Source organism: Theropithecus gelada, chromosome 16 (genome assembly GCF_003255815.1).
Source record: "Theropithecus gelada isolate Dixy chromosome 16, Tgel_1.0, whole genome shotgun sequence".
NCBI lineage: Eukaryota > Metazoa > Chordata > Mammalia > Primates > Cercopithecidae > Theropithecus > Theropithecus gelada.
In genome coordinates this window covers 61,463,491-61,490,474 of record NC_037684.1, presented here as the reverse complement: position 1 = coordinate 61,490,474, position 26,984 = coordinate 61,463,491, and the positions used below count along the sequence as shown (strand labels likewise).

The 26,984-nt window shown below is 49.3% G+C and overlaps 1 protein-coding gene across 1 annotated transcript; it reads left to right on the top strand.

Annotated features, from left to right (window-relative positions):
* The first annotated feature begins 567 nt into the window (after positions 1–567).
* On the top strand, positions 568–25,237 carry SCIMP (SLP adaptor and CSK interacting membrane protein). The gene is made up of 5 exons (XM_025362606.1): positions 568–663; positions 11,825–11,948; positions 14,697–14,760; positions 20,279–20,352; positions 24,694–25,237. The coding sequence occupies exons 2-5, from the start codon at positions 11,837–11,839 to the stop codon at positions 24,867–24,869; spliced, it is 426 nt and encodes a 141-aa protein (XP_025218391.1). The 5' UTR covers positions 568–663; positions 11,825–11,836; the 3' UTR covers positions 24,870–25,237.
* The last annotated feature ends 1,747 nt before the right edge of the window (positions 25,238–26,984 follow it).

The window sequence follows — 26,984 nt, the reverse complement described above, 5'->3', positions numbered from 1 at the left end:
ATGAGGGAACCCAACTCCGTCAAAATGCTCCACTGGCCACATTTCTCAATGTCGCCACTCACACGCCCTCAGAAACAGGAAGCCTGTCCCTTGCCTCCTCCAAGCAGAAGATGTCTCAGCAGTTCCAGGGTGCACAGGAGCTTTCAAGAGTCACCCTCATTGTGAGCTGGTGAGTTTGTCACACATGAGCTGGTTTCTTACCTGGATCTGTCTCTGCGTGGGAGTCGGCGTCCCGTCGCTCTTCTTGAGACTAAGGCTACCACTTCCAGGAATGCTCAGGGCAAACTCGTCTGTGGGGGCACCTCACCCACCCACACTGCCAAGTCTCCACCCTGGCCCCTGGCCCCCACCAGGACCCCCTCCCGCACCATGAGGGTCCTCTGGTGGGTCTTGTGGGAGCGACACAGGGCAGTGAGAAGATTCTGGCTTCCGGACAGCCGCGGGTCATCAGCTTCCCTGGAAAAGGGATGCTTGCCTAGAGATGACGCCTGGGTCTCTCCCCCGTGGGCAGACTAGAAAGGGGAAGTGGTCAGGATGAGGCTCACTGTCTCGAGCGGTGGGTGAGGGCCTGTGAGTGAGGAATGCCTCTCGCCAGCTGTGCCTGAACCGCAGCACTCCGGCCACTGCTGTCTCCTTAGCCGCTCGGATACCTTCACAGTTCAGGTAAGCATCTCGGCTTTCCAAGGGACAGTTGCCTGCTCTCTTCCCAGTAGACATCTGTCAGTGCCGGCATCAGGGCATGTGTCCCTGGGAGCCACCGATGGGCACCGGGCCAGGGGATTGCAGCCTGGGGCCCTGGTATGACTGCTGGGTAGGGTTGGAGAAAAACTTGCATTGAAGAATCTGCTCTGCCGGTAACTGGCTGAGTGACCTGAGGCATCGCTTCACCTCTCTGGGCCTTTTCCTCGTGTGTATGTCGCGGCGATGAAGAAGTCTACCTCTCGGGTTGAAATGAGATAATGACTGGGAATGAGAGGTGTGAACTGTAACGAGTTATTCCCACTCTCTGGCTGCCGATAGTGTGTTTTGGGACTGATATGTGAGAAGACTGTCATGGTACTGTGCTGGAGGTAGGGGTGGGAGCAAGGCACTGACTGTGTCCATTTATTTATTTTTATTTTATTTTATTTATTTATCTATTTTTGACACGGAGTTTTGCTCTTGTTGCCCAGGCTGGAGGGCAGTGACACGATCTCAGCTCACTGCAACCACCACCTTCCGGGTTCAAGCGATTCTCCTGCCTCAGCCTCCCGAATAGCTGGGATTACAGGCACACGCCACCACACCTGGTTAATTTCTGTATTTTTAGTAGAGATGGGGTTTCACTGTGTTGGCCAGGCTGCTCTTGAACTCCTGACCTCGGGTGATCCGCCTGCTTCAGGCTCCCAAAGTGCTGAGATTACAGTGGTGCGAATTTAGGCTATGTCTTGGGGCTCTTGGATGAAAGACCTGGAACACCTCCAGTCTTGGTACCGCTGTCATTGCATCTCTGGCTTTAAGTAGCTCATTAGGCACCTTCCCTTCCAGAGGCCTCGAGATCAAAGTGTGTTGGGCTGGTGTGAGTTCTCGGTGGAGCCATCTGCTTTTGCCCTCTAGAAAATTATTTCGAGAAGAGACCAGGGTTCAGCTTCGCCATATCCACTCCCACTGCCCTGTGTATCCACTTGTCCCCGAGGTCTTGGCCGTGAAGCAATGCAGAGCACAGGCTTCACTCTGCTTCAGTGGTAAATAACGACTGAGAGGCAGGTGGGGTGCGGTGGCTCACTCCTCTAATCCTAGCACTTTGGGAGGCCAAGGTGGGCAGATCACAAGGTCAAGAGATCAAGACCAGCCTGGCCAACATGGTGAAATCCCATCTCTACTAAAAATACAAAAATTAGCTGGACGTGGTGGCGGGTGCCTATAGTTGCAGCTACTCAGGAGGCTGAGGCAGGAGAATCATTTGAGCCCGGGAGGTGGAAGTTGCAGTGAGCCAACATTATGCCACTGCACTCCAGCCTGGTGACAGAGCAAGCAAGACTCCATCTCAAAAAAACAAAAACAAAACCAACCAACCAACCAAAAAAACTACTGAGAGGCTTAAAGCAAGGAAAGGACAGGGTCACACTGGTATTTGGCAGCCAGTGGGGAGCCAGATGGGGACTAGGGACCAGTGAAAATGGAATGGTCCAGGTACAGAGATGAGGACTTGGACTACATTTGGAGGCTGACGGGCTGAAGTGGGGTGGGGATGGGGCCATGGGAGAAAGAGGAATGAGGTGAGGTTTCCGGTCTTTCCCAGAAGTGAAAGGATAGAGAAAGGGAGAAGAGAGGCTGGACTCCGTTTAATGACCCTGCCCTGCACTTCCCCATGCACACTTGGGTTTTAAGTTGCCAGTGACTATCCACATGACCATTTCTGGTGCTGACATCAGTGAGAAGGACAACTGGAGCCAGACTCAGTGGCTCATGCCTGTAATCCCAGCACTTTGGGAGGCCGAGGCAGGTGGATCACTTGAGGTCAGGAGTTTGAGACCAGCCTGGCCAACATGGCAAAACCCCATCTCTACTAAAAATACACAAAAATGAGCCAGGTATGGTGGTGCATGTGTGTCTGTAATCCCAGCTACTCAGGAGGCTAAGGCAGGAGAATGGCTTTAACCGGGAAGTGGGGGTTGCAGTGAGCCGAGATTGCACCAATGGAGTCTAGCCTGGGTGACAGAGCAAGACTCCATCTCAAAAAAAAAAAAAAAAAAAGAGAGAAGGACGAGTGAGAACAAGGCCTCACTGAGCATGAACAGCAACAGTCTGGGAATTAGAGGTGAACTGGGGCAAGAGCTGCTCAGGCCAACCAGCCTAAATGTTCTCTACAGCCTCTCAGACCCTTGAGATCTAGGCTGAGATTAGTTCGAACCCTTAATCTAGGCCTGCGGAAGTCCAAAGCCCTCCCCAAGACTTCTGTGGACTCCCGAGGAGTCCACCTCTTTTCCCATGGTCAGCAATGGGCCTGCAGCCTCTGTGGGTTTAACTGTTTATGTTGCACTGTTTCTATTCCACCCCTTTCTTAGTTCCCCACACCCCCAGAACAAATCTGCTCACAAAACCACTGGCAGATGCAGCAGACTTTACCAAAGACTAAGCGGCGGGCCACCAGAGGGGCTTGTAACGCACCAGTGCAAACAAGTACGCACGGAACATAACAGGGCCCCGTTCTGAAAATGTCTTTGCCACCCCATCCCTGAGGACTTTCTATCAGTTTCTTCTCTTGTTACCAAATGAGGCCCATTCTGCTCATCACACAGTAAGCCAATCACTGAGGTGATCACTTTTTTTTTTTTTTTTTTTTTTTTTGAGACGGAGTCTTACTCTGTCGCCCAGGCTGGAGTGCAGTCGTGCAATCTTGGCTCACAGCAACCTCCGCCTCCCGGGTTCACGCCATTCTCCTGCCTCAGCCTCCCAGGTAGCTGGGACTACAGGCGCCCGCCCCCACGCCCGGCTGATTTTTTGTATTTTTTAGTAGAGACGGGGTTTCACCGTGTTAGCCAGGATGGTCTCGATCTCTTGACCCGGTGATCTGCCTGCCTCAGCCTCCCAAAGTGCTGGGATTACAGGTGGGAGCCACCGTGCCGAGATGACCAGTTTTGCAGCAGAGAATGTGTTTATTCATGAGGCAGCCAAGTGAGGAGATGGGAAAATAGGTCTCAAACTGACTTCCTCAAAGATGGGGTTTAGAGATGTTGATGGGACAAAGAAGCAGGTGGCCTAAGGTGTAGGGAAGGTGATTGGAGGCAAGGAAAAGTAGGGCATCAGCGATCTGTGCAAGCCTAGTCAAGCTTCGTGGTTCTTCATAGGATGCAGGTTCACAAAATGGTGGCATTAGCATGACTAAGGATGGAGTTTTTGGTGCTCTGACATCAAACGTCACCTACTGGACACTCTCACAGACCAAGTTGAAGGACTGATGGTCATAAGTGGCTTGAACTGGGTAAGAGCTGACCACACGTTCCTGAAAAACAACTTTTTTTTTTTTTTTTTTTTTTTTTGGGGGACGGAGTTTCACTCTCGTCACTCAGACTGGAGTGCAATGGAGCGATCTTGGAGGCTCACTGCAACCTCCACCTCCTGGGTTCAAATGATTCTCCTCCCTCAGCCTTCCGAGTGGCTGGGATTACAGGCGCCCACCACCATGCCTGGCTAAGTTTTGTATTTTTAGTAGAGACGGGGTTTCACCATGTTGGCCAGGCTGGTCTTGAACTCCTGACCTCAGGTGATCCGCCCACCTTGGCCTCCCAAAGTGCTGGGATTACAGGCATGGGCCACCGCGTCCAGCCCCTGGAAAACAACTTAAACAACCATTACTATGATGACCTATACATCAGAGATGTTATGCAGCAGGAAGCTGGTGGAATTCCAGTGAAATATTGCTTAGCTGCATGACTTTTAGCTATATAGGTTTTGTTTGTTTGTTTGTTTGTTTTTAAAGACAGGGTCTCACTCTATAACCCAGGCTAGAGTACACTGATGGTGATCACAGCTCACTGCAGCCTCAACCTCCTAGAGTCAAGCCATCCTCCCACCTCAGCCTCCTGAGTATCTGGGACTACAGGCACATGCCGCCACATCTGGTTTTTTGTTTGTTTGTTTTTAGTAGAGACAAGGTCTTGCCATGTTGCCTAGGCTGGTCTTGAACTCCTGGGCTCAAGTGATCCTCCAGCCTTGGCCTCCCAAAGGGCTGGGATTACAGGTGTGAGCCACTGATCCCAGCAGCTATATAGGTTTTAAGATCAACTAGAAGCAAGTGACTAAAATCAAGTAAAGTAGGTTAAGTTCCGCAGGCCTAATCTAGCCTGGGTTCACTCCCACCTTTGTACCATCCTGCTGGCTCCCCTTCTTCTCACCCTTCCATCCCTTCTTCTCATCACCTTCCCTCCCAGAACTCCAAATTCTCCCCCTCTATAACCCAGAGGAATTTAACATTCCCCACTTCCTACCAGCAAACTTCATTCCTAGCCCCGCCAGCTTTGCAGACCTGGAGATCCTCTGCAGGGAGAATAGGGAATTCTCCTCGTCGGGTAGCTGCCCTTCTTAGAAGACACTTGGCAATTGTAAATAGAACTTGGTTGGTTTGCCCTTAATAATGCCTCATGCTTGGTGATCTTCTGCACACACAGCTCTTTTGCATGCATCATCTCTTGGAAGCTTTTCAGAAGCCTGCAAGGAGATGTTAAGGGTCTTATTCCAAGTGCAACAGCTAAGTGGGAACAGGAAATGTATTCCCTCTGGCCAGATGCAGTGGCTCATGCCTGCAATCCTGGTACTTTGGGAGGCTGGGGCTGAGGATCACTTGGGGCCCAGAGTTTGAGACCAGCCTACGCAACATTTTTTGTGCATCTACAACATTTTGTTGTCTTTACAAAAAGGAAAGGAAGGTAAAGGAGAGGAGGGGAGGGGAGGGGAAAGGAGAGGAGGGGAGAAGAGAAAGGAGAGGAGAAAGGAGAGGAGAAAAAGGAGAAGAGAGAGGAGAGGAGAAAAAGGAGAGGAGAGGAGAAAGGAGAGAGGAGCGGAGAGGAGAGGAGAGAAAGGAGAGGAGAGGAGAAACGGAGGGGAGGGGAGGAGAACTTGTTTCCCTCGATGGCCAGCCTATGGCCCTTCAATGCTTCATTTATGTGAATATGTGTATACCTTTCACAGTGTAAACTATATTTCTTACTGAACATCTTATTTTAAAAATGCTAAATAGGCAGAACACCGTGGCTCATGCCTGTAATCCCAGCACTTTGGGAGGCCAAGGCGGGTGGATCACCTGAGGTCAGGAGTTCGAGTCCAGCCTGACCAATATGGTGAAACCCCATCTCTACTAAAAGTATAAAAATTAGCTGGGTGTGGTGGTGTGTGACTGTAGTCCCAGCTACTTGGGAGGCTGAGACAGGAGAATTGCTTGAATCCGGGAGGTGAAGGTTGCAGTGAGCTGAGATCCGGCCACTGCACTCCAGCCTGGGCGACAGAGCAAGACTCCGTCTCAAAAAAAAAAAAAAAAAAAAAAGCGAAATAAACCCACAGTCTCAGAACTTCCTGGGGAAGGAAAATGTGATTTCTGTCCCTGACGCCCTGGAAATGCCCCTTGGAGAAATGAAAGTGAAGCTGACGTGGTGGCTGCCTTCAGCTGCTCTCCCACTCACCCGCCCTCTTCCCTGTGGAATGTCTTGCCAAATCCTTTCCACTGAAACCACCCAGAACTGCAACAGGCTCACTCATGTTCCTTGAAAATGTCATGGACAACTAGAGGAATGGGGAGAAACAAAGGGGAAGCTGGAACTCCACCTCCCCAGCATTGTATGGCCACTGCTTCCCAGCCAGCCTCTTGACCCCAGTAGCCAAAGGCCAGCGTGTGTTCAGATGAGGCTTTGGAATTAGACTGCACAGCACAGGAATTTCAGGTACTGGACCCAAAGTGACTTCTGCCTGCATTCTCTGGGGGAAAGTCCATCTATAGCAGGGGAAAGAGACTGGGGCATCATCCATTCATTCACATATTCACAGATATGTATGGAATGTCCTGCCCCGGGTGATGTTCTAGGCTCCAGAGAAACAGTGGTAATTACAGGCAATGCCTCGGCGCTTACAGCTCTTATGGTGCTTACCCATCAGTGTGGGAGACAGACAAGGAACAAATAAACAAAGAGGACAAATACACCAAGAGACAACTGTCACTGTCACAGGCTCAGTTGGAAGAAAAATGCATTTCACTTTTTTTTTTTTTTGAGACAGGGTCTTGCGCTGTCGCTCAGGCTGGAGTACAGTGGCACAGTCATGGCCCAATGCAGCCTCACACTCCTGGGCTCAAGCAATCCTCTCACCTAAGCTTCTTGAGTAGCTGGTACTATAGGCATGTAGCACCTCGCCTGGCAAATTTTTAAAATTTTTGGAGAGACAAGGTCTTGCTATGTTGCCCAGGCTGGTTGCTAACTCCTGGCCATCAGTGATCCTCCTGCCTCAGCCTCCAAAAGTGTTGAGATTATAGGTGTCAGTCACTGTGCTCAATGCATTTTTTTTTTTTTTTGAGACAAGATTTGGCTCTGTCACCCAGGCTCCAGTGCAGTGGCATGATTGCAGCTCACTACAGCCGCGACTTCCTGGGCTCCAACAATCCTTCCACTTCAACCTCCCATGTAGCTGGGACCACAGGCGCATGCCACTATGCCCAACTTATTTTTTAAATTTTTTTTGGAGAAGGAGTCTAGCTTTGTCACCCAGGCTGGAGTGTAGTGGCGTGATCTCGGCTCACCACAACCTCTGCCTCCCAGTGTCAAACAGTTCTCCTGCCTCAGCCTCCCAAGTAGCTGGGATTACAGGTACCCACCACCACGCCTGGCTAATTTTGGTATTTTAGTAGAGACGGGGTTTCACCATGTTGGCCAGGCTGGTCTTGAATTCCTGACCTCATGATCCGCGAGCCTCGGCCTCCCAAAGTGCTGGGATTACAGGCATGAGCTACCACACCCAACATATTTCACATATACATATTGCAGGGGTAGTGACATCCCTTCATGCAGCTGAGGAGCTCTCCTTGGGATGCAGCAGGCAAGGAGGAAGGATGGCCTGACAAGAAAGGCTCCATCAACTGAAATTGTGAAGAAAGCGCCATGGGAATGGGGAGTGGGGGCTGGGCTGGAAGGTGGAGGAGTTGGTGTGTGCTGTTGGACTGCTCTGCTCAAGCCAGCTCCTCCCACCTCAGCCCCCAGGCTGTTGATTTTGCCTCCCAACTCAGAGGAAATGGAAACTTAAGTGTGAGCTCTCAACTTCCTGCCCCCAAGCCCCTTCTCTCCGGTTCTGGTTCCATTGGGTGTCACTCCCTTCTCTAATCCTTGTTCCCTTTTTTTTTTTTTTTTTTTTTGAGACAGTCTCGCTCTGTTGCCCAGGCTACAGTGCAGTGGCGCGATCTCAGCTCACTGCAAGCTCCGCCTCCCGGGTTCACGCCATTCTCCTGCCTCAGCCTCCCAAGTAGCTGGGACTACAGGTGCCCGCCACCTCGCCCGGCTAGTTTTTTGTACTTTTTAGTAGAGACGGGGTTTCACCGTGTTAGCCAGGATGGTCTCGATTTCCTGACCTTGTGATCCGCCTGTCTCAGCCTCCCAAAGTGCTAGGATTACAGGCTTGAGCCACCGCGCCTGGCCCTTGTTCCCTTTTGAAAGTTCATTCTGGGTGGGGCAGTGGCTCACGTCTGTAATCCCAGCACTTTGGGAGGCAGAGGAGGACGGATCACTTGAGGTCAGGAGTTCAAGACCACCCTGGCCAGCAGGGTGAAACCCCTGAGTAGCTGCGGAGGAGCTTAACCTCCTGAGTAGCTGGGACTACAGGCGCATGACGCCACGCCCGGCTACATGTGAGTGTGTGTTTGTGTGTTGTGTGTGTGTGCATAGAGATAGGGTCTTGCTGGGTCGCCCAAGCTATCTTGAACTCCTGGACTCAAGTGATCCACCTGCGTTGGCCTTCCAAAGTGCTAGGATTACAAGCGTGAGCCACTCACTCAGCCAGTACAAACACTTCTTTGCAATCCTTCAGTAGCCCTCAGCAGTCCTGTACTCACAATCTTATCAGCCCTCTGTGGCCACAACTCCAGGCCTGCTAGCACAGGTAGGATGCAGCTTCCATACCTTCCCAGGGCCTGAACTTGGTCATGCAGCCATCGTGATCTTCCCATTGTCCATACTCTCTGTCATCCTTCCCCAGGGTTTCCCCTGTCTGGAAGCACCTTGGCCATTAAACCAGCCTGGTGGCCTAGAGGACTTCCTACTGGAACTAGAATGTGATTCTCTTAGGCCCCCTCTCTCAGCTGCCCTCTCTCAAAAAGCAAGCTCTCCTTGGTTCTGCTGAAAATGTGTCGGCCGGGCGTGGTGGCTCACGCCTGTAATCCCAACACTTTGGGAGGCCGAAGCAGGTGGATCACCTGAGGTCAGGAGTTCGAGACCAGCCTGGCCAACATGGTGAAACCCCGTCTCTACTAAAAATACAAAACAAATTAGCCGGGCGTGGTGGCACACACCTGTAATCACAGCTACTCGGGAGGCTGAGGCAGAAGAATCGCTTGAACCAGGGAGGTGGAGGTTGCAGTGAGCCGAGATCGCGCCATCACACTCCAGCCTGGGGGACAGAGCGAGACCTCATCTCAAAAAAAAAAAAAAAAAAGAAAAGAAAAGAAAAAAAAAGTGTCTCTCTGCAGTCCATTTCATTCGTAAGAACAAAACTGACAAAAACTATTTATCACTCTGAGTAGTTCTGAAAATGACCCAGGGTTTCCCTTTCTGACAATATCATTCCACTTCCTCTTTCCCAAGAAGCTGATGAGAATGAAATTTCCTTGACCTTGAAACCTAAGCAATAGTTTTTCTTGGAGGCTACACTACATGGTGAATTTCTTCTTTTCAGTGTTATCAAAGTAAATGTACCTAGTGCAAGAATCCAGTAATGCAGAGAGTTTATAATGAAAAGCAACAGTCCCTGTCTTCCCGCCTCATCCTTTCACGCAGCCCCCTCCTTCCACGCAGTCACAATCCAGATACAACAGCTTTGAATGCGCAGGTCCTGGTATTTATCTCTATCACTCTAAAGAGTATCGTTTCAGGAAAACTCTGCCGACGGTGTTTTTCCTCTGTTCTCACACACCACCACAATCAACACAGAAAAGGGCTTCTGTGACCAAATGTGTGCGGGTTTTTCCCCCCACACACCAAGCAGTGAACACCAGCTGGGTGTTCTCCAATTCAATGCCAGCACTATAGACCCAGAGATAGCATCAGATCCCACAGCTCAGTCCCCAAGACTGCTGCCCCCAACTCCCCAGACATTGGTCGCAAGTCCGGGCCTCTGGAACTTGAGAGCAACCAGCTTCAAAGTTGGGGTTCTCACAACTCTCACTTTGAGATCAGTGTTTTTTTTGAGATGGAGTCTCACTCTTGTTGCCCAGGCTGGAGTGCAATGGCGCAACCTCGGCTCACCACAACCAGTCTCCCGGGTTCAAGCAATTCTCTTGCCTCTGTCTCCTGAGTAGCTGGGATTACAGGCGTGCACCACCATGCCCAGCTAATTTTTTGTATTTTTAGTAGAAAAGGGGTTTCACCATGATGGCCAAGCTGGTTTCGAATTCCTGACCTCAAGTGATCTGCCCGCCTCAGCCTCCCCAAGTGCTGAGATTACAGGCGTGAGCCACTGCACCCAGCCTTTGTTTTTGTTTTGAGATGGAGTCTTGCTCTGTTGTCCAGGCTGGAATGTAGTGGTGTGATCTCGGCTCACTGCAACCTCCGCTTCCTGGCTTTAAGCAATTCTCCTGCCTCAGCCTCCCGAGTAACTGGGACTGCAGGTGCAAGTCACCACACTCGGCTAATTTTTTTATTTTTAGTAGAGACGGGGTTTTGCCATGTTGGCCAGGCTGGTCTTGAACTCCTGACCTGAAGTGATCTGCCTGCCTCAGCCTCTCAAAGTGCCGGGATTACAGGCATGAGCCACTGCACCCGGCCATGTTATGCAGTTTTATTGGAGGTTTGATGGTAACAAAAGGTGACACCACAGCATAACCTAGGTAGCAATTTAAAGCTGGACATGAGGCATTACTGTCCTAGAAATGCCTTGGTTATTTGCCACTGCGGGAGCTTCCTAACCAGGCTCTGACTTGCCGCTCTCTTCTTGACCTCTCTCTCTGCTGCTAACCTTTTCCAAGATTTTTCCCCTCTCTGGTCTGTCAGCTTCCAGCCCCCAAATGCCTGTTAACTCTCTCATGCAGATCAACTCAATTTGCCCTATCTCTTCAGCTTCACCCTTCTGACCATATCTCACTCAAAGAGACCCATCCAGCTATTTTTCTAACCCTCACCTCAAACAAGAGCTCTTAAAATTTCTCTCCCCTGCTATGCATTAAATCTGACTTGTCCTTGTGATTAAAAACAACTGTTCGAGACCAGCCTGGACAACATGGTGAAACCCCACCTCTACTAAAAATATAAAAACTAGCCAGGCGTGGTGGCGCACACCTTTAATCCCAGCTACTCAGGAGGCTGAGGCAGGAGAATTGCTTGGGAGGTGGAGGTTGCAGTGAGCTGAGATTGCGCCACCGCACTGCACCCTGGGCAACACAGCAAGACTGCTTCTCAAAAAACAAACAAACAAAAAAACAAAAAAACCCTGCCGTCAATTATTGCTTTAAATGGCACCTTCCCCCTCCTGCTGCATGTCTGAAAGAGCAGTGATGATGTCTACCATTTCTAGAGGGCCCAGTAGGTACATGCTTGATCTCCAGTCCTCACAAACTGCATTGAAGTAGGAGGTATCATCCCTATATTACAGATGAGGCTCACAGAAGGTCGAGTGACATGCCTGAGGTCCCCCAGGTGTTAATCAGTAGGGTATGGCTGTGAACCAGCACCTGATTCCTAAGCAGATGTCTGCATCTCTACACAACACAGTAGATTAGCTGGGCGCCGTGGCTCATGCCTGTAATCCCAGCACTTTGAGAGGCCAAGTCGGGTGGATCACCTGAGGTCAGGAGTTCGAGACCAGCCAGGCCAACATGGTGAAACCCTGTCTCTACTAAAAATACAAAAATTAGCTGGGCGTGGTGGCAGGTGCCTGTAGTCCCAGTTACCCTGGAGGCTGAGGCAGGAGAATCACTTGAACCCAGGAGGTGGAGGTTGTAATGATCTGAGAGCTGAGATCATGTGATTGCACTCCAGCCTGGGTGACAGAGTAAGACTCCGACTCAAAAAAAAAAAACACAGTAGATAACTGCCCCACCCCACCCCACCCCAGGATATCTTTCATTCATGCCTCATTCTTGTCTCTCCATTCTTCTCAGGATTCCACTGCAATGAGTTGGTGGAGGAACAATTTTTGGATCATCTTAGCTGTGGCCATCATCGTTGTCTCTGTGGGCCTGGGCCTCATCCTGTATTGTGTCTGTAAGTGGCAGCTTCGACAAGGTAATGGCCATCTTACCTGGGCAGGTGGAGGGAGGAGCCAGGTGGTTATCAGTGCAGTAGAGCACTGATCCTTTAGGGCAAGCAATCAATCCTGGGCTTGAATAAGCTGAATTTTGGATTAAGCATCTTGCATTCCGGGTTTGAGTCCTAGCCCTGCCACTACATTATGTCTCTAGGCCTCAGTTTCCTCATCCGCGTAGTGAAAGGAGGGATGTCAACTAATCTCCAAGAGCCCTTCCAGCCCTAATCATCCGGTGAAAGCAGAATCTGTTTTAAGGCACAGTATGCTCAAGGGCTTTTTCTTTCCGGTGTGGCTACTGATCACAGCATCTTGAGAGAACACAAGTATATGGAATATTAAGAACTGTCGGCCAGGCGCGGCAGCTCACGCCTGTAATCTCAGCACTCTGGGAGGCTGAGGCAGGCAGATCATGAGGTCAGGAGATCGAGATCATCCTGGCTAACACGGTGAAACCCCGTCTCTACTAAAAATACAAAAACATTAGCCGGGCGCGGTGGCGGGCGCCTGTGGTCCCAGCTACTGAGGAGGCTGAGGCAGGAGAATGGCGTGAACCTGGGAGGCGGAGCTTGCAGTGAGCCAAGATCGTGCCACTGCACTCCAGCCTGGGAAACAAGAGTGAGACTGTTTCAAAAAAAAAAAAAAAAAAAAAAAAAAAGAACTTTCTTGAGTAATAAAATATGGACTCAACCCACAGCCAACATGTTTGGCCACTATGATTGCCTTCTCTGAGACCATACTCTGAATCTTCTGGTATTACCTAGACCAGAAACCTCTTGGTACCCTCAGACATAAATAAGTGGTCTGGGGATTAACACTAACTTTAGATTATCTGTAAGTAGGGTTTCCACTTTCCTGTTCATCGCCAGAAACATGAAAGCCTTGATTCAATGGTGTGTTATCTTGACATCTCATCCCTTTAAATAACAACCTGGCCGGGCACAGTGGCTCATGCCTGTAATCCCAGCACTTTGAGAGGCCAAGGTAGGCGGCTCACTTGAGGTCAGGAGTTCGAGACCAGCCTGCCAACATTGCAAAACCCCATCTCCACTGAAAATGCAAAAATTAGCCGGGCGTGATGGTGGGTGCCTGTAATCCCAGCTACTCAGGAGGCTGAGGTGGGAGAATCGCTTGAACACGGGAGGCAGAAGTTGCAGTGAGCCGACATGGTGTTACTGCACTCCAGCCCGGGCGACAGAGCGAGAGTCCATCTCAAAATAATAATAACAACAACAATAACAACAACAATGACCTAAGCAGGGAGTACACCTAGGGATGGTAAGCACACTGAGAGGTACAGCCACCTTCCCTGGGGCACCCTGGACTGGCATCCCTCAATGATGAAGCCACTATCCACTCACTGTATCTGGTCACAGCCTCCAGATTCCTGCTCAGCCCAGCTCAGTGCTGGCAGATCACAGATAGACAAGAAGTGAAATCTTTCTGTCATTCTTCTCAATCTCTCTTTAGAGATAAGAAAATTAAGGTTCAAAGGAGGATGAGAGCTTCACTGAGGTGCCATAAGAATGGGTGGCAGAGTTGGGACCAGAACTCAGGCCTGCTGGGCTTCCAATTAAATGTTCTTTCTCCTCTATCGTAATCAATTTTTTAATACAAAAAGTGTATTCTGAGACCCTACAGTCCTCTGTCCTTTGCCCTTTTTTTTTTTTTTTTTTTTTTTTCCAGATGGAGTCTCTGTCATTCAGGATGCAGCGCAGTGGTGTGATCTGGGCTCACTGCAACCTCCACCTCCCAGGTTCAGGTGATTCTCCTGCCTCATTCTCCTCAGCAGGTGGGATTACAGGCGTATGCCATCATGCCTGGATAATTTTTGAATTTTTAGTAGACACAGGGTTTCACCATGTTGGCCAGGTTGGTCCTGAACTCCCGACCTCAAGTGATCCTCCAGCCTTGGCATCCCAAAGTGCTGGGATTACAGATGTGAGCCACCGTGCCTGGCTTCCTTTTGCCTTCTAAAAAGTTTTCATTCCCACCAGGTGCAGTGGCTCACACCTGTAATCCCAGCACTTTGGGAGGCCGAGGCGGGTGGATCACTTGAGGTCGGGAGTTCGAGACCAGCCTGGCCAACATGGTGAAACCCCCTGCCCCGTCTCTGCTAAAAATACAAAAATTAGCCAGGTGTGGTGACGGGCGCCTGTAATCTCAGCTACTCTGGAGGCTGAGGCAGGAGAATGGCTTGAACCCGGGGAGCAGAGGTTGCAGTGAGCCTAGATTGTGCCACTACAGTCCAGCCTGGGCAACAAGAGCAAGACTCTGTCTGTGGGAAAAAAAAAAAGTTTCCATTCTCAAATGTGGACAAAAGAATGACCCTGAACCAAAACTTTACCTCCTTTCTTTTTATCCTCAACCACTCCTATTAACAAGCAGGTTTTAATTTATGACAACTTATATGTCCAGCACATTACAGGATACAAACTGCTTTTCCGAGGCTTTATCTGATTTCCTCCCAACCACACTTTTGATTATTCATTCGACCAACATTTCTAAGTGCCACCTAAGTGCCAGGCATAGAGGAAATAAACACCACCTACACTGTGCCCGCCCTCACTGGGTTAGTGCAGAGGCTCTGTGGTCAGACAGTCTGGATTCAAAGTCCAGTTCTATCATTTATTAACTCGGTGTCCCTAAGTGTGTTTTTTCTGGGTTCAATTCGAAAATCACAACTTTTGCTAATTCTTCTTCAGTGAACATGCTTTTCCTTCTCTTAGGCAAGAAATGGGAAATTGCCAAGCCCTTGAAAAACAAGCAAGCAGATGAAGAAAAAATGTATGAGTAAGTGGGGAGGAATCCTTCTGCTTTTTACTGTTGAGAACTGCCTGTTCACTTCCATTCTTGCCCCTCCACTCTGTACCAGTATGACTGAGACATCTGCATTTCCTGTAGAGCTGGTGAGATGTCACACGTGCCAAATCTCTCCACATAAGGGCAGAGACTCAGGACACTGTTAATGCTGGGCAAGTCCTTCCTCCTCTTGTCTCTTTTTTTTTTTTTTTTTGAGACAGAGTCTTGCTCTATTGCCCAGGCTGGAGTGCATTGGTGCCATCTCGGCTCACTGCAGCCTCCACCTCCTGGGTTCAAGCAATTCTCCTGCCTCAGCCTCCCAAGTAGCTGGGACTATAGGTGCCCGCCACCACGACTGTCTAATTTTTTGTATTTTTAGTAGAGATGGGGTTTCGCCATGTTGTCCAGGCTGGTCTCAAACTCCTAACCTCGTGATCCACCCATCTCGTCCTCCCAAAGTGCTGGGATTACAGGCGTGAGCCACCGCGCCTGGCTGGAGACACTCTTATTAGGGAGGCTATTCCAAGGGTTTAGATACTATTTCCCAGGAGCCAGTCAAGAGCCAGTCCTTTCTTTGGAATATATACACTATCTAAAACAAAACTTACTCTTGGGGCGAGGTGCAGTGGCTCATGCCTGTAATGTCAGCACTTTGGGAGGCCAAGGTGGGAGTATCACTTGAGGCCAGAAGTTCAAGACCAGCCTGGACAACATAGTGAGACACCATATACAAAACGTTGTTAAACCTATGCTTTTCTAAAATGCCTTTGACTGTAGCTTCAGGGATCCAGCAAATAAGACTCCCCCTGCCTCCATCAATTCTGATCCCCTTCAGGAATAAGACAGGTGACTAAAATACTGCCTTTTAAAAGAATACAACTGGGGCCAGGTGTGGCAGCTCACACCTGTAATCCCAGATCTGGGAGGCCAAGGCGGGCGGATCACCTGAGGTCGGGAGTTTGAGACCAGCCTGACCAACATGGTGAAACCCCGTCTCTACCAAAAATACAGAAATTAGCCGGGCATGGTGGCGGATGCCTGTAATCCCAGCTACTTGGGAGGCTGAGGCAGGAGAATCGCGTGAACCTAGGAGGTGGAGGTTGCAGTGAGCCAAGATTGTGCCACTGCACTCCAGCCTGGGTGGTCAGTGAAACTCAGTCTCAAAAAAAAAAAAAAAAAAAAAAAGGCCGGGCGCAGTGGCTCAAGCCTATAATCCCAGCACTTTGGGAGGCCAAGATGGGTGGATCACGAGGTCAGGAGATCGAGACCATCCTGGCTAACACAGTGAAACCCCGTCTCTACTAAAAAATACACACACAAAAAAACCTAGCAGGGCGAGGTAGTGGGCGCCTGTAGTCCCAGCTACACGGGAGGCTGAGGCAGGAGAATGGCATAAACCCGGGAGGCAGAGCTTGCAGTGACAGTGAGCTGAGATCTGGCCACTGCACTTCAGCCTGGGCTACAGAGTGAGACTCCATCTCAAAAAAAAAAAAAAAAAAAAAGCAAAAAAATAAAACTGGTATTGGCCTGGGGCAGTGGTTCATGCCTATAATCCCAGCACTTTGGGAGGCCCAAGGGGGAGGATGGCTTGAGGCCAGGAGTTTGAGACCAGCCTGGCCAACATAGTGGGACCCCATATCTGAAAAAAATACCGAAATTAGCCAGGTGTGGTGGCGTCTGCTTGTAGTCCCAGCTACTTGGGAGGCTGAGGTGGGAGGATTGCTTGAACCCATGAGGTCGGGGCAGCAGTGAGCTGTGATGGTGCCACTGCACTCCAGCCTGGGTGTCAGAGTGTGATCCTGTCTCTTTTCTTTTTTTTTTTTTTTTTGAGACGGAGTCTCGCGCTGTGTCACCCAGGCTGGAGTGCAGTGGCGCGATCTTGGCTCACTGCAAGCTCCGCCTCCCAGGTTCACGCCATTCTCCTGCCTCAGCCTCCGAGTAGCTGGGACTACAGGCGCCCGCCACCTCGCCCGGCTATTTTTTTGTATTTTTAGTAGAGACGGGGTTTCACCGTGTTAGCCAGGATGGTCTCGATCTCCTGACCTCGTGATCCACCCGCCTCGGCCTCCCAAAGTGCTGGGATTACAGGCTTGAGCCACCGCGCCCGGCCGATCCTGTCTCAAAAAAAAAAAAAAAAAAAAAAAAACACAGGCCGGGCGTGGTGGCTCAAGTCTGTAATCCCAGCACTTTGGGAGGCCAAGATGGGCAGATCATGAGGTCAGGAGATCAAGACCATCCTGGCTACCACGGTGAAACCCCGTCTCTACTAAAAAATACAAAAAACTAGCCAGGCATGGTGGCGGGCGCCTGTAGTCCCAGTTACTCGGGAGGCTGAGGCAGAATGGAGTGAACCTGGGAGGCGGAGCTTGCAGTGAGCCAAGATCGCGCCACTGCACTCCAGCCTGGGCGACAGAGCGAGACTCCGTCTCAAAAAAACAAACAAAAAAAAACACAAGCAAACAAAAAAGAATAAAACTGGGATTGCAGAATGTGGCTCATGTGGCTCTTTTCTGTGAGCTAGTGAGTTTCCTAATTTGGAACTGGGTGACTTTCCCGCACAGTTCACAGGCAGCTCCAGAAAACCTCAGGTCTCCCCCACCGAGCAGACCCCTTTCTGTGAATGGCAAAGACCAAAGCAGGATTTGTGATTTCTGCAGTCAGGCCAGCTCTGGCGGAGAAAATGAGGGGAGCTAGACTTTTTCCAAATTTAGCAGTCAGATGAGTTGCTTTCTTCCCTTAAGAAGAGCTACAGAGGGGTGGAGAGAGCTGTCAATGGAGCTCTACCCCCATGGCCCATCTGCACTCAACCCAACAACCTAAAAATGTTTCTTCGGCCGGGCGCGGTGGCTCAAGCCTGTAATCCCAGCACTTTGGGAGGCCGAGATGGGCGGATCACGAGGTCAGGAGATCGAGACCATCCTGGTGAACACAGTGAAACCCCGTCTCTACTAAGAAATACAAAAAATAGCCGGGCGAGATGGCGGGCGCCTGTAGTCCCAGCTACTCGGGAGGCTGAGGCCGGAGAATGGCGTAAACCCGGGAGGCGGAGCCTGCAGTGAGCTGAGATCCGGCCACTGCACTCCAGCCTGGGCTACAGAGCGAGACTCCGTCTCAAAAACAAAACAAAACAAAACAAAACAAAACAAAAAAAAAAATGTTTCTTCATTCCCAGGGGGACTTTATAGCATACAGGAGTCAAATCAGTGTACCTAGGGGGATGGAGGCCCAAATAAGGAAGCTTTCTTAAGAGTTTCTCTTTTAGTTAAAGCTTTTTACCAAAGTATAATATAAATACAGAAAAATGGAAATACTAAGTGTACAACCTGATGAATTTCCACGAACTGAACAGACCCAGGTAACTGGCACCCAGATCAAGAAATAATTACCGGCACTTCAGAGGCTTACCTTATACAGCCTTTCAGCTGTTACATCCCAAAGGTAATCACTGTCTGTGACAGTATAAATTAGCTTTTTGGGTTTTTTTGTTTGTTTGTTGTTTGTTTGTTTGCTTGTTTTTGAGATAGAGTCTCGCTCTGTTGCCAGGCTGGAGTGCAGTGGTGCGATCTTGGCTCTCTGCAACCTCCACCTCCCGGGTTCAAGCGATTCTTCTGCCTCAGCCTCCTGAGTAGCTGGGACTACAGGTGCACACCACCATACCTGGCTAATTTTTGTATTTTTAGTAGAGACTGGGTTTCATCATGTTGGCCAGGCTGGTCTCAATCTCCTGACCTCATGATCTGCCCGCCTTGGCCTCCCAAAGTGCTGGGATTACAGGTGTGAGCCACTGCGCCCGGCAGCTTTTTGGTTTTTATGCAATTTATTAATGGCATCATACAGCATATATTATTTGGTGTTTGGCTTTTTTGCTTACATCATTTTTATGAGATTCACTGTGTGTGGTTGTAGATTATTCATTCTTGTTGCTATAGAACATTCCGCCGTGGGAGTACACCACTATTTATTTATTTTTTATGTTGAGACAGGGTCTCACGCTCAACCAGGCTGGAGTACAGTGGTGCAATCATAGCTCACTGTAACCTCAGATTTTGGGCTCAAGTGATCCTCCTGCTTCAGTCTCCTGAGTAGCCGGGACTACAGGTGTATGCCACCATAACCAGCTAATTATTTTGATTCTTTTGTAGAGACAGGGTCTCCCTGTGTTGCTTAGGGTCTCCCTATGTTACCCTTAAACTCCTGGGCTCAAGCTGTCCTCCCTCTTTCACCTCCCAAAGTGCTGGTATTATAGATGTTAACCACCTTGCCCAGTCACTATACTATAATTAATCTATCCATTCTACTGCTGATGGGCATTTGGGTTGTGTGATGGCAAATTTTATGTGTCTCTGCTTCTCTGGACAACCCAGACTAACACAGGTAGTGTCCAATTTGGAGCTGTTATGAATAGTGTTGCTCTGAACATTCTAATGCATGTTTTGGTGAACATATGTGAGCATTTTGATAGGCTGTAGACCCAGTAGTGGAAATGCAGTCTCAAGGTGTGTGTACATTCTGCTTTAGGAGTTCATCTGCTTTTGTTTTTTGGGTTTTTTTGTTTGTTTTGAGACAGAGTCTCGCTCTGTTGCCTAGGCTAGAGTGCAGTAGCATGATCTTGGCTCATTGCAACCTCCGCCTCCCGGGTTCAAGCGATTCCCCTGCCTTAGCCTCCCAAGTAGCTGGGATTACAGGTGAGCATCATCATGTCCGGCTAATTTTTGTATTTTTATTTTTATTTTTATTTTTTTATTTTATTTTTTTTTTTTTGAGACGGAGTCTCGCTCTGCCGCCCAGGCTGGAGTGCAGTGGCCGGATCTCAGCTCACTGCAAGCTCCGCCTCCCGGGTTCACGCCATTCTCCTGCCTCAGCCTCCCGAGTAGCTGGGACTACAGGCGCCCGCCACTGCGCCCGGCTAGTTTTTTGTATTTTTTAGTAGAGACGGGGTTTCACCGTGTTAGCCAGGATGGTCTCGATCTCCTGACCTCGTGATCCGCCCGTCTCGGCCTCCCAAAGTGCTGGGATTACAGGCTTGAGCCACCGCGCCCGGCCAATTTTTGTATTTTTAGTAGAGACGGGTTTTCACCATGTTGGCCAGGCTGGTCTTGAACTCCTGACCTCAGGTGATCCGCCCACCTCGGCCTTCCAAAGTGCTAGGATTACAGGCGTGAGCCACCATGCCTAGCTCATCTGTTTTGCAAATAGAAATACATCTGGTGCCTACCGCTCCTAAATCAGCTCAGGTGAACCAGGAAGGTATGCTCCATGCTCTGAATTGTAGCACTTTTATTTCCTTCCCCTCAGTTTCAGCCATTTCCTGGGCTAGAGGAAACAGTTTCATTAGGGTGCCAATTACAAATGGGATCCAGGACCTACAAAGGAAAGGAAATGCTTCCGATTTGTAAAGACCAAGATTTGAATGTTCAACCCATTCACTTTCCTTGATGTTTTCTCTTAAATCTGCTGGGAACAGGCATGGCCCAAATCAAACACTGATTCTCTCTTTCTGTCTCTCTAGGAATGTTCTTAATGAGTCGCCAGTTCAATTACCGCCTCTGCCACCAAGGAATTGGCCTTCTCTAGAAGACTCCTGTAAGTATATTTTACTGGTAGCAGTTTAATTTAGGGTAGGATAACAAGTTTATCAAGGTGTCTTTTTTTTTTTTTTTTTTTTTGAGATGGAGTCTCACTCTGTCACCCAGGCTGCAGTGCAGTGGCGCGATCTCGGCTCACTAGCTCACTGCAAGCTCCGCCTCCCGAGTTCACACCATTCTCCTGCCTCAGCCTCCCAAGTAGCTGGGACTACAGGCGCCTGCCACCACGCCCAGCTAATTTTTTTTTTTTTAGTATTTTTAGTAGAGACGAGGTTTCACTGTGGTCTCGATCTCCTGACCTCGTGGTCCACCCACCTCGGCCTCCCAAAGTGCTGGGATTACAGGCGTGAGCCACGGCGCCTGGCCCCTATCAAGGTGTCTTAGATAGCTCAGGCTGCTGCAACAAAAATACCATAGACTGGGGTGCTTACCCAACAGAAATTTGTTTTCTCGTTGTTCTGAGACTGGAAGCCCGAGATGAGGGTGCTGGCCAATTTCTGTGAGGTTTCTGGTGAGGGCCCTCCTCCTGGCTTGCAGACAGGTGCCTTCTTGCTATGTCCCCACAAATGGCCTTTCCTTGGTGCATTCAAGCTGGGGAAGAGCGTCGGGGAACCAGATTTCTGGTGTTTCTTCTTACAAGGACACTGATCCTGTTGGATCAAGGCCTCATCCCTATGGCCACATATAGCCTCACTGGGGGTTAAGGCTTGAACACATGAATTTTGGAGGGGCACAAACATTCAGTCTGTAGCACTAGGATTTATAGATTCAGCATCCTGATTATTTTACTTTTGAGGCAGAGTCTTGCTCTCTCACCCAGGCTGGAGTGCAGTGGCGTGATTTCGGGTCACTGCAATCTCCACCTCCTAGGTTCAAGCTGTTTTCCTGCCTTGGCCTCCTGAGTAACTGGGATTATCAGCGCACAGCACCACACTCAGCTAATTTTTTGTATGTTTAGTAGAGATGGGGTTTCACCATATTGGCCAGGCTGGTCTTGAACTCCTGACCTTAAGTGATCTGACTGCCTTGACCTCCCAAAGTGCTGGGATTACAGGCATGAGCCACCACACCCAACCAGCATCCTGTTTAAAAGAGAGCCAGAGGCCAGGCACAGTGGCATATGCTTGTAATTCCAACACTTTGGGAGGCCAGGGTGGGCAGTTGACTTGAGCTCAGGAGTCTGAGAGCAGCCTGGGCAACATGGCAAAATCCTATCTTTACAAAAATTAGCCAGTGTGATGGTGCACACCTATAGTCCCAGCTACTTGGAAGGCTGGGGTTGGGGGATCCCTTGAGCGTAGAAGGTCTGTAGTGAGCTATGATAGCAAATCACTGCATACCAGCCTGGATGACAGAGTGAGACCCTGTCTCAAAAAAAAAAAAAAAGAAAAAGAAAAAGAAAAAAGGGGGCAGAATAAGTACCAACGCCCCCAATATCCTGATATAAATGTGTAAATTCATGTTCAAATTCCAGCTTGGAACATAAACAGAAAGAAACATGGGGTGTCACTAGGCCTCTCACTTCCTATCAGAAAAACTCTGCCTGGTTCCTTTGACTGGAATGTTCTTCCTTAAGCTCTTTGCATAGCTGGATTTTCCTCATCCTTCAGATGTCAGCTCAAAAGTCACCACCTCAAAGAGGCCCTCTCTGACCACTCAACCTAAAGTAGTCCTGCTAATTTCCTTTATGAAACTGACAGTTATCGAAAATTGTGTTATTTAGGGCCGGGCGCGGTGGCTCAAGCCTGTAATCCCAGCACTTTGGGAGGCCGAGATGGGTGGATCACGAGGTCAGGAGATCGAGACCATCCTGGCTAACACGGTGAAACCCCGTCTCTACTAAGAAATACAAAAAACTAGCCGGGCGAGGTGGTGGGCGCCTATAGTCCCAGCTACTCGGGAGGCTGAGGCCGGAGAATGGCGTGAACCCGGGAGGCGGAGCTTGCAGTGAGCTGAGATCCGGCCACTGCACTCCAGCCTGGGCTACAGAGCGAGACTCCGTCTCAAAAAAAAAAAAAAAAAAAAAAAAAAAAAAAGAAAATTGTGTTATTTACTTGTTGTTCATTTGTGTATTATTGATCTCCTCCACTGGAGTATAAACTTCAGGAAAACAGGAACCTTTCTTGTCCACCACTATTCATATTTATCCACTACCTAGAGCAGGGCGTGAGGCTTAGTTGATACTTAAGAAAAATATTTTGATTGGCTAGATAAACAATATTAGCTACCATTTACTGAGCATGCGCTGTGTTTCAGGTCCCACACTAAGCACTTTACAGGTATTAGCTCATTCAGTCCTCACAACAACTCTACAAGCCAGGTACTTTTTTTTTTGAGACGGAGTCTCGCTCTGTCACTCAGGCTGGAGTGCAGTGGTGTGATCTTGGTTCACTGCAAGCTCCGCTTCCCACATTCACGCCATTCTCCTGCCTCAGCCTCCTGAGTAGTTGGGACTATAGGCGCCCGCCACCACGCCCGGCTAATTTTTTTTGTATCTTTAGTAGAGATGGGGTTTCACTGTGTTAGCCAGGATGGTCTCGAACTCCTGACCTGGTGATCCACCCACCTCGGCCTCCCAAAGTGCTGGGATTACAGGCGTGAGCCACCGTGCCTGGCCCAAGTCAGGTACATTTTTATTCCCCTTTGACAGATGAGGATGCTGAGGCACAGATAAGTGGTTTACCTATAGTAACACAGCTAATGACTGCTGGAACCTGAACATGAACTCAGGTCTGTCAAACTGCAGAGTTCTGCAAATAGTGGCATTTCAGGTTTTCTTAGGAAAAGATGAGATTGTGGGAGAGGCAGTTCCTATCCCCATCAAAGATGGAGCTGAGCTGTTTCAAGCTGTTTCATCATCCTTCTATTACTTATGGACCTGTTCTTTTTGTTTTTTTGTTTTTCTTTTCTTTTCTTTTCTTTTCTTTTTTTTGAGACATAGCCTCATTCTGTTGCCCAGGCTAGAGTGCAGTGATGCTATAATGGCTCACTGCAACCTCTACCACCTGGGTTCAAGCAATTCTCCTGTCTCAGCCTCCTGAGATGCTGGGATTACAGGCACCCACCATCACACCCAGCTAATCTTTGTATTTTTGTAGATTCGGGGTTTCACCATGTTGGCCAGGCTGGTCTTGAACTCCTGACCTCAGGTGATCCGCCCACTTCAGCATCCCAAAGTGCTGGGATTACAGGCGTGAGCCACCACCTCTGGCCTCCTATGGACCTGTTCTGTACTAATTCCACCTTTTGAAAATAATGCCATCCCCTTTCTTCTTAGCAGAGAGATTTGTACATAAGCAATTACGGAGAGTCCTGGAAAACAGTGTAAGTCACTGGAAGGGATGTGCCAAAAAGGAAATATGATTTATTTCACTTCCTTGTGAAAATTAGGATCTGTAACACAACAGCACTCATGACTACTGGGCTCTGGTCTGTTTCTTTTCATCCATTCTTTTTTTTTTTTTTTTTTGAGACAGGGTCTTACTACGTTGTCCAGACTGAAGTGCAGTGGTGTGATCATGGCTCATTGTAGCCTCAACCTCCTGGGCTCAGGAGATCCTCTTGCCTCAGCCTCCCAAGTAGCTGGGACTATAAGCGTGCACCACCACATCCAGCTAATTTTTAAATTTTTCTGTAGAGACGAGGTCTCCCTGTGTTGCCCAAGCTGGTCTGGAACTCTTGGGCTCAAGTGATCCTCCCACCTCGGCCTCCCAGAGTACTGGGATTACAGGTGTGAGCTCCTGCACCTGACCTGGTCTGTTTCTTTTCTAAGCTTTTTTTTTTTTTTTGAGACGGAGTCTCGCTGTGTCGCCCAGGCTGGAGTGCAGTGGCGCGATCTCGGCTCACTGCAAGCTCCGCCTCCCGGTTTCACGCCATTCTCCCGCCTCAGCCTCCGAGTAGCTGGGACTACAGGCGCCCGCCACCACGCCCGGCTAGTTTTTGTATTTTTAGTAGAGACGGGGTTTCACCGCGTTAGCCAGGATGGTCTCGATCTCCTGACCTCGTGATCCACCCGCCTCGGCCTCCCAAAGTGCTGGGATTACAGGCTTGAGCCACCGCGCCCGGCCTCTTTTCTAAGCTTTTGCTTCATGGTTTCCATGCAGGGCAGTCTTAGGCAAAGATACAGGAGTCAAGATGTCTGACTAATATTTTCCATTTACTCACTTGGGTGATCCGGAGACTGTGTCAGGTCTGCATCTGAATTTCCTCTGTAAAATGGGGATCTGGCCCACTAGAAGTGGAAAGATCACTGAAACGTGAAAATCACACTGAGCCACTGCGTCAAAAATACAAAAACACATGATAGCTTTGCATCTAAGGATCTTTTTGTGTATTCTAGCCCCACAGGAAACCCCAAGTCAGCCGCCACCTACATACTCATTGGTAAATAAAGTTAAAAATAAGAAGACTGTTTCCATCCCAAGCTACATTGAACCTGAAGATGACTATGACGATGTTGAAATCCCTGCAAATACTGAAAAGCATCATTTTGAAACAGCCATTTCTTCTTTTTGACAAAACTGAAGAGGGTTCACACGACTTATTTTAAAACAATGAAGAATGGTTAACTTCAGTAGGTCTCTGGGCCCTGAAAGCCAGTGGTGATTTTATGAAGCTCTATAAGATAAAGCACTTGCCAAACCTTAGATGAAGGCACCCCGGCAATCAGATGACTGCAGCCAGAGGAGAGACATGGGTGCTCGGCTCTGAGGACTCAGAGGGGTCAGCCTCGCGTTGTTGAGGGAAGTTTCCACGGGAAGGACCATGGGGCTCCATGGCTCCCACCTGTGAGAAACCACTCATTTCTTGGCACTCTTTCCCCCTTCATTCCCTTTGGTTTGCATGGTTCTGAGTGATCTGAAATCTCTGCATTTGGTGTTGCAGACCCTCCCAGGCTCCCATCCCCAGCAGGGCCCTCACCAAGCATGCTGGTCTTTACCCTCTCACCCCACCCACCTCCTGCAATGTGAGGCCGTGGGTGAGTTACAGCTGAGTGCTCTTGTGCCCAGGCTCCCATACCACATGTCGCAAGTTTGCAAGGGCAGGGAGTACCTTTTGTTCTTGTGAACCCTCCCCACCTAGACACCCAGAAAACCCCAGTGCCTTTATATGACATAGGCCAACTTGACCACAGAGATTTGAGTTTTCCCCTAGGTTTTTGCCCTGTGCTTGCAAGTTGTACTGTAACAATGGACAAAGGACAAAAGTTACCTTCTGATTTACACCGAGAAGCATCATTTTGCAATAGGTGTGTTGGGGGTGCTACAGGAAAAACAGATTTCCCTCATGAAAAATCATAGGGAACAGGAAAGAAAAGGGGCATGTACCAATGGCATATTCAAGATGAGAGTTCAGGGGGCTTAACATCCCCTGTCCATCATTTTCTTTCTTTCTTTTTTTTTTTTTTTGAGACCGAGTCTTGCTCTGTCGCCCAGGCTGGAGTGCAGTGGCGCGATCTCGCCTCACTGCAACCTCCGTCTCCCGATTTCAACCGATTCTCCTGCCTCAGCCTCCCGAGTAGCTGGGATTACAGGCATGCGCCACCACGCCTAATTTTGTATTTTTAATAGAAATGGGGTTTCTCCATGTTGGTCAGGTTGGTCTTGAACTCCTGCCCTCAGGTGATCCACCCTCCTCGGCCTCTCAAGGAGGTATTAATAGCCAGGGGGAAGCCTTCATAGAGTCTAGAAAGAGAGAACCAGGGAGGAAGGCCAGGTCCCCAGTGTTCCAGTGTTAATTGAGGGAGAAAACTTGAAAATAGGAGGAACGCATTTTCCCATCTCTTGAGGGAAAGCTCCGTCTGAGAGTCACTCTCAGGCCTTTCCAGGTCCACAGAGCTCTCTCTGCAAGCCTGTTCATTTGCCAGATTTCCCAGAGGTTGCTTAGAAACCAGATCTTGTGAGTATAGTGAGAATGAGTCAAGTCCTAGGGCTCTAACAGATCAGCTGGAAGGAACTGATGAGGTCTAAGAGCCTACAAAACTGACTTGGGCCTCGTTGGCCCCATTAGGACACTTGTTTAACAAGACATCAGCCCACGCCCCTGGTATCTCATTGGCTACAGCACATCATACTGGACCTTCTGTCTCCTCCCAGGTGCCCAGGGACAGTGATCTGGAAGGAAGGGGCTTGAGGCTGTGTTCTTTTTTTTTTTTGTTTGAGACGGAGTCTCGCTCTGTCGCCCAGGCTGGAGTGCAGTGGCCTGATCTCAGCTCACTGCAAGCTCCGCCTCCCGCGTTTACGCCATTCTCCTGCCTCAGCCTCCCTGGTAGCTGGGACTACAGGCGCAGGTTGTAGTGAGCCAAGAATGCGCCATTGCACTCTAGCCTGGGCAACAAGAGTGAAACTCCATCTCAAAAAATAAGAATAAATAAATAAATAAACCCTCCTTATGTTAGGCCAGCAGTTCTCTAACTATGGCCTTACGGGACTCTGGTATAGCCAAAGAGAGGACTCTTCCCAAATTATAGAACAGAAATAAGCCAAAGGACTGGAGTGTTTCAAACACATGCTTGCTTCTTACAAATGTTCTGTAAACCCTCCATGCCTGTGACAAAAATTAAAAAGAAATACGAGACAAATGTTGACTCTTACTTGGTTTCTGGGACGCCACCCTCTCCTGGTTCTCCTT